The 16,884-nt window shown below is 33.0% G+C and overlaps 2 protein-coding genes across 5 annotated transcripts; both read right to left on the bottom strand.

Moving 5' to 3' along the window:
- Positions 1–270: 270 nt before the first annotated feature.
- On the bottom strand, positions 271–5,540 carry LOC141659560 (uncharacterized). Of its 4 annotated transcripts, none has more exons than XM_074466481.1 (7): positions 4,840–5,537; positions 4,256–4,311; positions 3,499–3,608; positions 3,242–3,401; positions 2,667–2,759; positions 1,376–1,507; positions 271–775 (listed from the first exon to the last, which is right to left on the bottom strand). In XM_074466481.1, exons 1-7 carry the CDS (start codon positions 5,486–5,488, stop codon positions 710–712), a joined length of 1,266 nt encoding a protein of 421 aa, XP_074322582.1. In that variant the 5' UTR covers positions 5,489–5,537; the 3' UTR covers positions 271–709. The 4 variants fall into 4 exon arrangements, 3 of the variants coding, with proteins under 3 accessions (XP_074322582.1, XP_074322584.1, XP_074322583.1); XM_074466483.1 differs by having other exon boundaries at positions 4,256–4,331; positions 4,840–4,979; XM_074466482.1 differs by lacking the exon at positions 2,667–2,759 and having other exon boundaries at positions 4,840–5,539.
- Positions 5,541–8,464: 2,924 nt separating this feature from the next.
- LOC141659559 (protein NLP9-like) lies at positions 8,465–16,403 on the bottom strand. Its single transcript, XM_074466480.1, is given in 8 exon segments — positions 8,465–9,699; positions 10,059–10,179; positions 11,480–12,172; positions 12,255–12,299; positions 13,785–14,566; positions 14,569–14,712; positions 14,987–15,027; positions 15,982–16,403. Coding segments are annotated over 6 exon segments (2,850 nt in total). The 5' UTR covers positions 14,654–14,712; positions 14,987–15,027; positions 15,982–16,403; the 3' UTR covers positions 8,465–8,575.
- Positions 16,404–16,884: the final 481 nt, after the last annotated feature.

The following is a 16,884-nucleotide window of genomic DNA, read 5'->3' as shown; positions in this document are numbered from 1 at the left end:
TCTTTCAACTTTCTTGCAGGTTCTTCAGAACAAATAACAAGCATCTAAGAAGCATTTTATTTTTTTATTCCTCCAAAAGCTTTTTCATGCAACAAATAACAAGCATCTAAGAACCATTAATTTAAATGAGTACTGTTCAACTAAATTTGCAAATATAGGTCAGGGGTAGTTTTGAAATAAAATAACTGAGAACTTCAAAATATTCACAATCTCTTTAGCTCAGCTCGAGTGACATTTAACAACTCCAAAATGTTACTAAGAAATAGTGCGTAGAAAAACGAATATAACAACATATAGAGGAATTGTATATCAAATTGTAACAGGGTACAAACAGCATTTTTTGTCGAGAACTGGGAGAAGATTCATTCCCCTCCTCTCTTATCTGGTGACGGGTAATCGGTAAGTAGTAAGTATTTAGGAATATCATTTTCTAAATGCGGCTTCCACCATTCTATATTACATTTCCCCTGCCATACAAAATTGACAGGAATACTAATATCTTGAGATCTAAGCAGAGAAAGAAAACCTTTTGGTTAACAAGAAAAGAACTATTATGTTCTCAAAGTACTTAACGCTGATACTAACTACCACATAACATTTTTGTCGAGCTAACAAACGACCTCCCAAAATAAATGACGTTGCACGAGAAGCTGACTAATAAGTTGACTTGGAACATTTAAAGAGCAGACGCCTGAATGACAAATGAGCATCAGTTCAGTTGTGTATACTCGTTCCGTCGATCATTTAGACTTTCTGGTGATATAGTCTGCAACGGCTGTAATGTAAAAAAAATAAATCATAAATTTTGGGTCCGTACATATGTACATCTAACAACCAAGGTCAATGGCAATATTATCCCAACTATGTTTTATCAAAATACTCACATCCGAAGCACTTGATGTTTCCCTTGGTTGGTCCTTTGTTTAAAGTTTTAGTTATTTGTAAATTTAGTAAGATAGAGCCTGATGGTCCTGATCTATAATACATTCTAACATTTTGGCACCAATGTTCATAAAAAAGGCAACTTTGTTTGGCATAAAAGTGTAAGGAAAACAAAGATCAAAGAAATTTCAAAATGGGTGTCAAATCTTAGAACTTGTTATTAACCAGTTGAGCTGAAAAATCCTCAAATATGGCCAGCATCAGCTACATATATATATATGTGTGTGTGTATATATATATATAAATGCCTTGAACAATTTGTGCAGAGTATATCATATATTTTTTCTTAATTGAGACTCTATAGTCTAGACTCTACCGTAGGTAGCAGCGTACCTAGTTATTGATATTTTTTTGGAAGGGAAATTCTTGTATGCATGGTTTCTTTGCATCTAGATTTTTAACGAAGCAGCCAAGAAAAAAACAAATAACATACCAAACCCAGAGCTTCAGCCACACTTCTATGAGTCTCATCACCACACACTTCTACGTACAAATTCATAAGATACTCCCTTTGTTCTAGTTTTAAATGCTTCTCAAGGCCTCTAGCCACCATTTCCATCTCAGGCTGCAAAAACAATTTCACAAACATCAGAAGTCTACTATGCTACGTCAGTTTTGCCATCAAAGGTATAACTGAAACTAATTTAAAATTTTAAAAAAAGAAGGTATACAGGAACTAAATGTAAGCACTTAAACAAAGATCAGAAAAACAGGGCAGACAACGCTTGTGTCGGAAGATCATTATATACAACCATATCTTTTTTAAAAATGGAGATAAACTGAATCTGCAATTGATGTAAAAGTCACAAGTCATGACGGATAGTTGACGGTCAACTAGATTACTTTTGGCTATTCGTGACAGAATTTAAAGTCAACAACCAATAAAAAGTGAGAGAAAACAAATAATTTGATAGGGTAAAGGATTAGGTGGAGGAGAGTGGAAAAGTAATTAGAAAGAAGGGAAGTCGAGGGAGAGTGGAGTCAGTGTAGGGAATAGGCGGAGAGACATGTGAGACAGGCAGAAACTGCCACTTCTGGGAGAGCAGGATCTCGAAAGTTCAGCATCTATCTTGTATTTTTCCTTCAACATTGAAGTAAAATTTCTCTCTTCAGTTAATCAATTCTGATCCTTAATGAAATTACTACTCAGATCAAAACAAAGTAGTAAATAAGAAACATGGGAACTATGTTACTTAAACTCAAGTGCGGGGGTCAGATATGGATCCAGGTGTCAGATTCATAATTTTGAAAGTAATAGAATTCTTAGATATGGATCAAGAATTGGACACGAGTGCAGGGACATGGAATGCAAGTTTAACACATACAATTTTATATATTTCTTATTTTTTCGTAGATATTTATAAATAATGTTTATAACCAATAAACATGACAAATTTATGACGGAAAATAAAATGGTAGTCAAGAGGCCTTATCCTAAAATAAGTACGAGAGGACAGAGCTCATTTAAAGCCTCCTACGGTTGCTCAGACTGCGGATTATACAAACTTAATAATCAGAACTTGTAGAGTATATAATGTTGAATGTCTAATCCTGATCCTAAACTTGTCTAGAATATATGACAAAAAAATATTTATCACGGAAGACTTCATCTCACCGCAAGTTGAAAAAGCATAAAAATATGTTTCCCATAAAGCAAGATGAAGTCATTAAACATAAAAAAGTGAAGTCCATAGGTGACTGATGCCTTATAGCAAAACACATACAGAGCTTTCTTCAGGAGGAAATATGCTGTGAGTAAGAGACAACTTTGACAGTTCCCTCACTGCTTCAGCATGTTTGCCTTGCATTTCTAAAGCCTGAAAACGAAACACATTCATTACTCGTACGAATGAAATAATAATTGTTCATACTGTTTGCAGGAGGAAAATGTTGAAAGAAATCAAGTACACCATCCAGTCTATTTTTGTTCTACAATGAGCACCTTCACAGGTATTCCTCATCTCTCAATATTACCAAACAGAATACTTTACGTCAAAAAATCTACATGCCGAACGTAGTAAAAGAATTAGTAGTATGTACAATTACAAACTCGTTGGGCTAATTCTTAAATGTATATATTTCTGTGCTAATCCTAAAATAATCTAAAGATGTATATAAACAAACTCGTTGTCCTAATCCTAAAATGACTAATGGATGAATATAAACAAACTAAAAAAAATATAAAAATGTAGTTCTATACACAGGCTAACATCTATAATTACATAGTTCTACTAACACAAACGCTGATATACAACACCTTACACCACTAATGCTCAAGTGCAGTAATGCAGATACGTACCCATGCTTGTAAAAGCCATGAGCGTGTACGAGCAGCAACTGCTGCAGTAACCATTCTTGCAGCACGGTCCTTTTCTAGCACAATGTTATCAGCAAGTCCAGCAATGAATTCCCTGGCATCCTCACCAATAATCTGAACAAACGCAGATGGGTCTGGCACACTGTTTATAATTAAAAGATGTAGCAACGAAGTAAGAAGCGAAAAGAATACAGCGAACAAAAGTGAAGTTTCAGGAATCGTCAAAGAGGTACACTTACTTGCTACATATGTTGAGAACAAAATCAACAGATGCACGATATAATGAATCACGTGAGTTAGCCGTGTCAATGTTCACCTTTACTCCAGAAATACGGCATACTTGACGCAACTGTTATCACAGACAAAAGTTACTACACACATCACTGATAATTTGGCATTGAGCATAACCGGATATATATGGTAGAAAGTAAATGAGCCATGTTGAGGAAGAAGGATTTATCGAGGTATATCCAAGTGGAGAAGCTGAAGGAGAAGACGGTAGGATTTGATTTCTCTGTTACCATCTTTGCAAGGACCTACACTCACTTTCAGATACTAGAGCTTGTTTACAGACTGAAGAAGGGATTTGGTCTAGTATTAAGGAGAAACATGGAAAATAGTTGCAAGTGGACAAGGCTAGGAGAGAAAAAATAACAGTGGTACGGGAAAAGATCACGGTTCCAGAGTTACATTTCGAAATTTCTACATCCCCTAATGATCACAATTATAGTACTTACACTCCTAAAAGTATTTGAAAACAACATAACTGCCCATTTAACTACACATACTCCTCACAAAAAATATGTAAAATATGACAAGTTACTATGCCTACTAATATTGAGCAAGTCCTGCTCTTTTCAAAGGACTTCCTGGTAGAAGAAAAAAAAGTACACTGAGACGTTGAGTCTGGCTGAGGAAATTATATGAGATGTAACAAAAGTACACAGTAACAATGCACAATTAATAAATACAAAGAACAGTTACAGAAGCACTAACTTGTACTACATCATCCATCCATATGTCCTTTCCGCTCATTCGATAATCCATGATTGCTGGAAATTAAGTTCGTAAGCTGTAATTTAATTAAAATAAGAAAAACATTGATGCAAGCTTGAGAAATATACTTATTACCTACCCTATCTCAAAGATATATATAGATCTCATCAAAGGAGAGACGGGAAAGAGACAAATAACGTAAATCATACAAAAGAAAAGAAAATTTGAAAAACAAGCGGTATATGCAAGAAGTAAAAATGTACAAGCAACTCTAATCCACTATATACACACACATACGAGCGTTCTCAAAGTGCATCAAGTGGAGCTACACCGTTGAATATTTCCATTGTTATTACTCTAATTCAGTGCCTAAAATGTCTTTTAAACTTGATACTGCAGCTCAAATTTGTAAAAGTACAAGCATATACAAACAACACAATCAAACACAAGACAATGTACTAGTCATACACAAAGAACTCAATTAAATATAGGCAGAAAATTTCAGATATGGTGATAAGTACTAGTCATTAACAGAATTGAATTAAGTACATTAGGATTAAACCATCTACGAACGATAAACAAACCTCTAATAAGTCTATTAGCCTGTCTCTGATACTCCTCATTATCATCCCCCACACTCACACTAACACTCGTGCTCTTAGGCCACCAATCCGGCAACCTATTCCCCTTCGTCTTCCCCCAATTCCTCGTAATTCCCTTAAACATCCCACCCGTAAACTCCCTAGACTCCAACGGACTTTCCAACACCCTTCCTCTACTCACATTCCCCACAACAACTTCCTTCCCTCCTAAACTCCTATCTCGTCTCGTAACCACCGCCTCTCGTAAACTACTTCCTCTGCTCTTAAATAACTTAACTAACTTCCCCAAAACTCTAAACCCTAAAGCAACAACAATCCCGCAAACTAGCACGTGAATTAAAAATGTAACGGTCGATTTTTTACACGAGATGCGCACGTGCTTGTTGGAGTCGATTTGTACGAGTGTTTTGAGGTCGTTATAAGCGTCGGTTGAGGTTGTTAGGAGTTTGTTAAGGCGTGTTTGGAGAGAGAGTGGAGATAAGGAGACTAGGTCGATTGTTAGTTGGAGGTTGTTGGAGTCGGTTGAGGTTGTTGGAGGAGGTTGTTGGGGGAAGCTGTTACGGCGCCGGCGGTGGTGGCGCCGGAGAGAGCAGACGACGGAGATGTGGTGGTGAGAGACGAGAGTGTTCATTTCTTGTGTTTGTCAAAGAGTGTGGTGAAACAGAATCGAAAGTTAATAGTTTAATTGGTAATAAATCTCTGGAAAAATTTCAGGTTAATTTTATAAGTTTTTCTATTTTGTGCCCGAATATATGCGAAATTTGCAAGTTTAAAATATTTTGATTGAATTCGTTTTTTATAATAGTGATTGAATCCGTGTATTTACATAAACAAAAACTTAATAAATTAAATTAGTCTAAAATTATAAATTTATGTGTTTATAATATATCCGCAGGGACATAATAAAAAAAGCATAATTTTATTTTTACTTGATAAAAAAATTTAGAAATATTTTTGAATGTTTTAATTATTTTATAATTAAGGATAATAAATTAATGTTTATTTAAATGTTAGAAATTATTTAATTTATGTTCCATCAATTTTCATATTTATAGAAATACTAGAGTAGCAAAATTGTTACCAAAACTAGTTAGCTATATATTATTTGTTACTCTCTCAAGGACCTTCGTGCATGTATCCGTCCATAATTAAAAACGCAATATGTTTTTAAATTAGAAATTTGCCCTAAGATTGTTTCATTGTTAGTTAAAAAGCAAGCATCTTATAGGTCTATTGTGTGAACCCGTGAAATTTACCGAAGGAATATGTTCTTAAAATGGTTTTGTGCAGACTGGAAATACTTTGAGGATTCACTTACGTCTGAGGTATGCTTCCAAAACGAGCCACTGAAATTTCCAGTCACCTACTGGATGCTTGATTTGATGTTTGTTCTTTCTTTATAGCAGGCGGCAAAGGTTTCTACCTAGGAACTGTAACCAGTTGCACGATACAGATATTCGAGCATGAGCATAATATTTAGTTTCCTTTTACAATGTGTGCCTCACTTCGATGAAACTGTTGCTGGATTTGCCCTGCAGATATTTAGATGAGCCAAGTCCGTTGATGTATGCAGAACAAAATAATGTTGCCCTTGAAGTCGAGCAAAGATTTAGATACCAAGAAGACAGGGTTTGTGGTGGATCACGTCATTATGTTAGCAACATATCTCTTCTTATCGGGGACACCATCAATTGAGTGTACTGCAAACTCTCCACACTCGTCGTCTTATAGACCAGAATGAATCTCTTCTTATCGGTGAGCTTCTCATGTTTTAGTTATGACTGAAATATGTTCTCATCAAATGGCCACTCCATTTATTTGGCTCCTCATGCCAGCTTGTAGAAATTTCACCTTCTTCAGCTAGCCTGCACTTAGTCAGACAACTGTAAAGCTCCCTTGATTTTCTCCATTTTTGTTTTCAACTTTCTCTGCAATCACGAGTTTCTTCTTTGCTAATGTTTAAACCTCCACAGACCAGTAAGGCTTTGTCGATGGATACAATCCTCAGTACTTTCTTAATGTCTTGTGGAACTTTCCGTTAACATAGTGTCTGAAAGTCCGTTATCTTTAAATTCATATCAGTACATCACACACTATGGCAAAACGTTGAGCAGACTCCCAAATGCTTGCACGCCCATGTGCAGGGGAGGAGCAATGCATAACCCCAGAAGAACACCCTAATTTTGATAATTTCAGAGCAGCTTTAGATAGTAAATTCCATTTTGCCTTCCGATAAAAAGGGAGAGAAAGGACTCTACCTAATATAGAGAAATGATAATCTTTAACAATTTTGGTCCAATTGTGTGTGAGACATGAGATTGATGCATGGCATTCCACAACTCAAGGGATCAGGTTCTGTTTATGATCAACCATTAACTTCAGCAAACCACATATTTGATGTTCCTCTGTCGCTTTTCTTTACTATTTTTGGAAAGAAGCCTGATAAAAAAATTGACTGCAATTACCTCCATATTGCAGCGTTCATGACAAATTCCTTCTGAGTATAAACAGTCCTTCGCCATGAACGGAGATAGATCATCTCTCCGGTCAGGGGTGGAGGGCTACACAGCAGTCAACACCACAGATGCACGACGTGTACCACCATCACAACATGAAACAATAAGTTTTAACTGGAACCTTTTCGTTGACATTCTCTCAGTAGTTCTATTTTTCTTGTTAATGCTCTATGGTGGTTCACAAGTTTACCTTCACAACAATGATCAAGTTCGTAAACATGAATTCTTAATCAACTCCGTTATTACATCTCCCTACAATCAACCAATAAATAACAAGATCAAATCTTCATGGAACCTGACTTTCAACGTCACAAACAAAAGCAATTCTTCCACATTCCTTTACGAGAATGTTGGTGTCTCAGTTTTTTATGGTGATCAGATTGTTTGGGCGACAATGCTTCCGAGTTTTCACCAACGTGTAGGTGAACATAATGCTTTAAAAATGGCTATGATTTCATCAACTGCCGCTGATGGTGCTAAAGGATTTATGTTCGGTGATAGACTAACTATGTCACCGGGTATTGATGTCAAATTAGTTGCTATGGTCACTGAGAATACGAAAGCTCTTTCCCAACAGATATATCAAGTTGTGGTACTCTGTCCAGGCATTGAGATGAAATTAGATTCGGCACATAAATTTCTTAAATTTATTGGACCTGCTAGATGTGAAGTTGTTACAGCTTGATTATCTAGTCTCTTCTGTTTTGGAGCAGGGTTAAAGCTGTTCTTGTTGATTTGTAGTCCAACTATTTTTACCAATTGTTAGTATTGTAATAAAATATTTTACAAAAGTTTTGGTAACAAGTCTGTGGGTGATTTATGGTAAAGAAAGTATAATATGTATTATCAGTTCTTTTGTATATAGGATGATTATAGTAAATAGGCAAAATTTCAAAAATATATTATAATATATATTATTATAATCAATTCTTTTGTACATTAGATAATATTATGTTATTTTATATGCATAAATTGTACATTGTTTAAAAAAGAGAGAGAGATCAGAGATCTTCCATTAACATCTTACTATCCTTTTTACCATACAATATAAGTTTGAAATTGTTAATAAAGAAACTACTAAAACAACAATATATGAACAAACATGGAAACCATACCTACATTAAAACACTTGCCAAATTATTACAACATAATAGTCTTACTAGTCTTACTATATATACAAACAGGTACCACCATCCAACATCCTACAAACTTCCCATCACAAAGTTACTACTACTGCCACAACTCCCCATTATGGAAGCTGCATCAAAAACTTGAAACTTTATGTTACGAGTTCCCATGAAATTCAGTATCTCAAGACATTCTAACATGTCAGACTCATTCTCCATAATCACCCATTCTTTCTCGTCATCCATATATTTGAGCTGGAACGAACCTGGAGGTATTTTAAACCTCTTTGCAATTTCTTCATAGAGTTGAAAGCACCCTAGATAAGGGTCAAATTTAAATCGTATTGTATCTTCTTTGAAAGTTGCCTTAACCGTTATCCTCGAGTTTGTTTCACATATTTGAGTTTTTGAGCTCTCTCTTTCACCATAATCTGGAGAAGTTGATGAACTACCGTGTGTCATTGATGCATTTGATGATTCCGTCATGCTTGAAGTTGCCGGCTGATTAAATTCAACAAGCCTCTCCCCATCATCTTTGCTACTATTGATACTTGCATTGTTATACATCTCATTAGTAGCAATCGAGCTAGAACTATGACACTTCACTGGAGAATCATATTTCTCTAATTTTATATCCCCAGAATTCAAACCACATATTTTACTGTCTTCTTTCGAGAAATACGATCCCACCAAAGTATTCTCTAAACCACCACCATACACCATATTAGGACTAATTGGCTTTCCATCGGGCTCGGCCATATTGGAGTTGTCAAGCCAATCACTAAACATGATGCCGGAGTTATTATCTCTTTTCCAGTTTTGTAAACAAGGCGAGCGCATTTGATTCTCACTTGTACACTGTTCAATATTTTTCACCTTTACAACATTATTCTTTCCGTCGGAAAGAGATGATGTAGGCGGCACCACAACTATATTTTCAACCATTTCGTAACTTTTCGGATCAAAAATTTTATCGGGAAAAAGAAAAGTTTCAGATGCACCAAAGTTTTCAAAGGTAGATCCTGATGTCACCACGCTCCCTGTGTTTGGGTCAATTTTCAATCCTCCTTCAACCCCTTCAACAGAATTGAGCACGGTTTGTATTTTTTTCAAAGAACGATTCACCTTGTTTATCTTTCGGGATGGCCATCTTGAGATTCCATGTTGTCTGCATATCCTTTTTAACGTAGTGGGGCAAACTAAAAAAAGAAGAAAAATTAAAGATTAGATATAATTCACTCTTAGGATGATACAAGTTCCAATTTCAATGGGTATATAATTTTGAGTAATGCTAGAGGCACAAAAGAAAGTTACAAAAAATTGTCACAAAATGACATGGTATGGGTGATGTGGCACAATGAAAAAATTAAATTGGTCATATTAAGGGGTCCATTTATATTTAGCCAACCAACATGTGACATGTGACATTTGTAACTATTTTAGTAACTCATTTTGTACCTCTAGCATTTTCCTATAATTTTTAATCTAAAAAAAATAGAAATTTAGGATGACAGGTGGAAATTGTTGATTAGCCATTTTCAAAACTATAAATTCTTACCACCAATACACTTAGCAGCATCTTTCAGACTTCCAGAGAAGTATTGTTGCAAGACTGTCAGGCTTACATTTCTCTCTGAACTGCTTCTTTTTTTCTCGGTCACTCTCTTAGATCTTGTTGCCTATAATATAAGATAAGTTATATAAGATAACATAAAATCTAGCCATGTTGCTAACTAACAAATATTAAATTTTCTTATTTCACAAGAAAAGATAACATAAAATCTAACCATGTTGCTAACTAACAAATATTAAATTTTCTTATTTCACAAGAAATGATTAGTGGTAGATCTTGCTATATCATATAAGCAACACTTGGTAGACCACTGCTACTATGTAGATATTATTATTATTATTTGTCAGGAAGTTAGTTTCATTATTTATTTATCAACAAATATAAAAGTTATTTATTTGGGTATTGCCCATCAAGGGTAATGGATTAGTTAGTAGTTCCTAAATACTTTTATATACACTATTAATGTATATACTTTTATATGTATATACAAGTCAATAACACACAATAACACAACTTTGAAACATGTGATTTTAATAAATAAGCAAACAAACCAATAATAAATGAGAGGATCAATCTTTTATAACAAGTACTTTTAGTTATTTATATTATATATTTGTCTATTTTTTCAAATATATAAAAATATAATACAATTTCCTTTTAATTTATAGTTTAAAAAGTGTATGTTTTAAGATTAGTAGAATATGACCATATATTATATTTATAGTAACATAAATTATTAACTTGGTTATATCTTGCACAAGATATTAATTCCTAATTTATAAAATGATACATTTATACTTAGATTACATTAGGTAAATAGTTTAAATATTAGCAAGTATAATATAGATGAAATATAAATTGTATACTTTAAAATAATATAAAAGTTTTTAAAACAAAAAACATCTTTAATAGAAATAATATATTGTATTACTTTTCACAAATGTGTTTGAGATTTTACGCACACTAATATGGAAATGACATTCATTATTTCAACTTCTTGTTATTTTGAAATAACATTGAACTACATTTGGATATAGTTTATATTAGATATTTTCTAGAGAAATAGTCTCCAAATTTTTTTCTTTAATAATTTTTGTTACACAAAAGAATATTAAATATAAAAAATATATATTATATATAGACTGAAATTGTTGAGGGCAGGGGACATAAGCTAATTTTTGTATTACTATACCATTTATAATATTATTTTAGACATTTATTTAATGAAAATTAAAATACTACCACAAATTTAAATTACTCATTATTGTAGACGTATTTATCTATTGGCCCAGAAAATATGGTCATTAACACTGTACTATATAATATATTTGAGAAAATATGGTCATTAACACTGTACTATATAATACATTTGAAAATTTACCTGTTAGCAGGAATTGAAAATTTACCTGTTGAGCAGGACTCCCTGTTGTATGAATTTCATGGCTAGCATATATATGGTCATCTATAAGTTCCTGTTGAGTGCCAGTCAAGACCACCTTTGGTGAGTTTGTAAGTAATCCCTGGTGTAACTCAGTTTCTGAAACCCTCCTCAAACTTCTACAGATGCTCTGCATGGTATTTGCTAGATTGTTCATCAGGAGTTGCTGTTCAGTTATACTTGTCATGGCAGGTGGAAGAAAAAACTCTAATATGTAATCGTCATTTCTAGTGTAACTGCTCCTTAACCTGATTGCAACTGCACCATTTAAACGGAATTTTCGAGCATGATGCACTAAAGGGTAGTCATTAATATCAAATCCTTTCACATCAGAGAAAAAATACGGGTGATTGGACATAAGTGCTTTTCCTGCAGTACCTTGCCCTTCCTCTAAATAGTGTTCACCACAAGCATGTACAAATCCTTCTGTTTCTCTTTCATTCACATAGCATGCAGTATCCACAATGCAAAGTATGCATTTCTCATTTGACTTTATCTTTTCCCCTTTTACACGTATTATATGAATATTATCACCACTTCCGTGGTTATTATAAGTACATGGAATCCATGTCAAAGCAAGTGGCAACCCATATGAATGACATATAGTCTGTAAGACATCATTTATCTCTGCCAAAGCAGCTCTGTGATTATTTGATAAAAACTGCAAGATAACAAAAAACAAACTTTCACTCTTTTATATTTCAAATAGAGAACTGAACCATGCAGAGTATCTTCCTATTTACCTGAGGACTAAATCGAGGAGGGGCAGTGCTCCTCAAATCCACAGCCTATATATATAGCATGTCAAAGAGTTAGCAAAAAGTTGTTAAGTAAAAACCATGTTTTACTCATCAACAATTAATTCTTTAAATATACTGAGCTGCTAAATTTAACAAAGATCATTACAAAATATCATAATTCTAGAATTGAAAACTAAAACACACTTCTTTGTTTAAAGGGCAAAAAGTCAACTAATCACTAACACACCATCTTCTTCTTTGTTTAAAGGGCAAAAGGTCAACTAATCACTAACACATATTGTTGTGAATGAATATTAATAGCTTGTTAAAACAAAAAGAAATTGTTTTTTTTATAATATCAATATACAAACATTAAAAATAAATTAACTATTTTACCATACTAGATTTTTATAATTAAAAATATTCTTAAAATAATACATTTTATTATAGTACTAACTTTTTAGTTAATGTAGTGCTACAATTATATTTGTACTTTAACTATTAAATAAAATAATACATTTATATTAGTACTTGACATTAAAATACCTACATTTTTAATATTATACAAAATTTAAAAATGGTACTCATGTAAGTCATATTTATAAAGTCTACATTATTTTTCTAAAAATGTAGTTTATTTACAAATCAAAATATAATAGGATATATGTAAATATAAAAACTAAAACTATCCATAATCACTTTTCTCAAAACAAAACGTGTAATTGAATATAAAAGAACAACAATATGAATACAATCAATATGAATACAAATCTTTTTATTAGAGTAATTATAAATTTTATATAAACTTATTTTGCAATTTATTTTTGCACCAGGTAACATTTATATAAATATTTTATGTGTGTGTGTTGGTGCTCTTTGACTTTGCTTCTACGGGTATTTGTAACTACCAACAAAATATTTTATGTTATCTTAAAAAAAAAATAAACATCCTTGACAAAAAAATAAAAAAATATCTATTTACAAATTAAAAATATATATTCAACATATACTTATTTCAAAAAAGAAAAGTAAAGATAGAGGGGAAACTAATGATTATAAGTTATAGGTAAGGAATTAAAAATAGTAACACAATACTTACATAAAAGATAAATAGAATTATTAACTCTTTTTAACAATTATCTTATTTAGTTTTAAAAGATTAATTCACTTTGTTAGAAAAATAATTACTAATAAAAATGTACTTTATTAATTTTCTATTATATAATATATAATATACCAACTTCTATGTATCACAATAAGCCTACATTGTAACTAACAGGGAATGTCCATGGTAACTAATACTAGTCACATAAAATGATGTTTATAATATCAATTAAACTAGGTATAGATGAAGTGTTTAAGAAAACCAAAGAGGATAAATTTTTTAATTACAGAGAGGTTGATTTTGGTGTTGCCCTTAAGAATGAATAATAGAATATCTCAAAGTAAGTATATATAATGTCTCAAAGTATGTGGTCAAGTTGTATACTAAAAAAAAGAAACCTGTTGTATACTAAAAAAAAGAAACCTAACCTGGAGGGCATTGCAAACATTTTCCATTTCTAAATCATAATTGTCCTTTTCTTTCAAAGAAACTAGTTCCAGCACAGCGAAACAAGATGTCTCACCAGGATTGCCACTAAAAATAGGTATAGCAACTAATCCACGGACTTCATTTTCAACAGCATGTTGTACTCGAAGGTATTCATTCTTACTATAGTATCCAACATTTGATGTCCACTCGGGTATCTTGGACGTATATACACGGCCAGGAAGCCCAAGTGATAACCCTGGTTCAACCTCTGTTGCGAAGGTAAATCTTCTAGATATTTCTCTATATCTAGCCAACATATTATCAAGTAAGCACGGCTGTTCACAGGTGCTTAACTTCAAACGATCACCGTCTTTCACAGGAACCCAAAGTTGTGCCAAAATTCCATCTCCAGATGATTGCATAAATAAAGACAATGCCTTAAACATCCTTTCTTCAAGTGGTGGTTGAAAGGGTCGAGCAATAATGCAATTTTCAATGTCGGTATTGTTGTTTTGTTGACAAGAACTACTTTTTATGGCATGACCATCATCTTTGTCAACAAAATTAACCGGAAAATCAAACTTAGGAACATCCTGCTCAAACATAATTGTTTTAGTGGCACAAACCGAATTTCTAACATCATTATCATTATCACAAAAGCTTTCAAAACTTTCTTGAGCAAAGCTCAATGGATCTAAGGCCATGCAATCCCCAGATAAAGGGAGGAGCGAACAAGAATCAGGAATCTTATCTGAAGTCGAGGGGCTAGTGCACCAGCCGCATATGTATCAAAATTCATCATATCTTCAATACTATTAAACGGGTCCTCCGTACTCGAATAGCTTGTCTTACTATCCGCAGCATTCATTTCAGCTCTTGAGAATCCAAATTAAAGCCTTTTTCTTTAGACGAAAATGGACATGCCATCTAAACATCAAAAAACGAAAGAAAATGAAGCTAGTACTACAATCTTTGTATCCCAAGCCAACATTCAATCACAAATTTCACCTAAATCAAACTTGGTTAATTAAACTTTTCACCTCAACTACTATTAAACAACAATATAATGAAACTAGTCTACAATCTTTGTATCCCAGGCCAACATTCAAGCACAAATTTAGTCTAAATCAACCTTGGTACAATTCAATTTTAACCTCAACTACTATTAACAACAATATAATTCAAAGAACAACATACTTACCTCTAGCCAGTATAAGTTTTCAAACTGAAGTACTCTAGTTCCTGCATGTAAAAATCATAAAAACTGAATTAAAAAGATTGATTCAAACATGTAACTGAACACATAATTACAAGCAAGAGCAACCCAAAAGAACCCAATTTCAGAATCTTTCTTATATATGATTTTGCCAACTATAACTCTAGCTAAAGACACAACCCGTAGCAAGACCCAATAAAACAATCAAGAAATACAAGTTGTTTCTAAGTTAAGTGAAACAAACATGATCACAATAGCCTAGCAAAAAAAAACATGATCACCATAAAATCAAGCCATTTTCAGAATCCTTCTTAAACATGATATTCGAGATTAAAACACTAGCTAAAGATACAATCCTTAAAAAAAACATGCTTCAAAGGTATGTTAAACAAACATAATTAGAAACAAAATCAACCCACCTTAGTAATCTTTCTTAAACATGCTATTGAAGACTAAAACTCATAGAAAAAACAAGTTTCAAAGTTAAGTTAAATGAACATAATCAGAAACAAAATCAATTCAATCCAAAATCTTTCTTAACCAAGATATTGCATATTATAACACTAGCTAAAGATACAATCTTCATCAAAAACCAAGAAATAGGAAATTTAATTACCTGGAGAAAGAGAGAGGGAGAGAGAGAGAGGGAGAGAGAGAGAGAGAGAGAGAGAGAGAGAGAGAGAGAGAGAGAGAGTGCTCAAACTGAAACACTAGCTAAAGATACAATCTTCATCAAAAACCAAGAAATGAGAAATTTAATTACCTGCAGAGAGAGAGAGAGAGGGGGGAGAGAGAGAGAGAGAGAGATGAACAAAGAGAGTGCTCAAACTGAAACACTAGCTAAAGATACAATCTTCATCAAAAACCAAGAAATAGGAAATTTAATTACCTGCAGAGAGAGAGAGAGAGAGAGCTCAAACTGAAACACTAGCTAAAGATACAATCTTCATCAAAAACCAAGAAATAGGAAAATTAATTACCTGCAGAGAGAGAGAGAGAGCTCAAACTGAAACAAGACTGAAACAGAGCTATTATTGTTCTGTGCCTCCAATACTTGATAAAATAAATCTTGACCGCCTTAAAAGAGTCTTGAATGTTGTGTGCAGAAGCTGCCAAAGTGTATTATGTGTTGAATCTTTGGAAATTGGTGAACACAAAGTTCTATAGCAATGGAGAGTGCAGCTGTGTCATATATATCTCTACATATACTATAAAATATAACTGTAGTGCCTGGAGAGTTATAGTTCCTAGATAAAGAAATTCTAAGTATAGGAAGTAAAATAGGAAGTGAACACTTCAAGGTCTGGCCAGGATTCATGTGTGTCTATGTACAGACATTATACTTACAAGTTACAAGTACTTGTGTTTATTGCAACAGGGTCAATGATTCCCTGAGACAAGGAACTGTCTTTTGTATACTTTCCTTGCTTTCAGATCTGTTGATTATTATGTTTACTTTGTTGTTAATATATTGTATCACTACTTTCATAGCTATAATTATGTGAATTAAGTGGTCCAAAAACTAAAAATTAATAAAGAATTTAATAAATACCATAGGAGATTACTGATGAACTCGGGAGACATATATGAGATTAAAATAAAATAAGTGTAGCATATAAGTAAGGAGGCATGTTTAAATTTATAAATTTGTCCTTAAATATAAAATGTCCTAATTTCATGTAATTTTACCTGAGAACACACTCAGGCCCAGTTTTATCATACAATATTTATTTATAGATTTTTCGAGAAATAATCTTGTGCTCCATCTATATTATGTATTCGATTCATCCAATTTACTAGTGTACCTGAAAAAATAAATAATGCATATTTAGAGAAGATAGTTAAATTTTATTATTAAAATCTGCATTAATTTTATACTGAAT

The sequence above is a fragment of the Apium graveolens genome, chromosome 5, assembly GCF_009905375.1.
Source record: "Apium graveolens cultivar Ventura chromosome 5, ASM990537v1, whole genome shotgun sequence".
Lineage (NCBI taxonomy): Eukaryota > Viridiplantae > Streptophyta > Magnoliopsida > Apiales > Apiaceae > Apium > Apium graveolens.
Note: the sequence above shows the minus strand (reverse complement) of the source record. Positions and strands in the feature narration are given on the sequence as shown.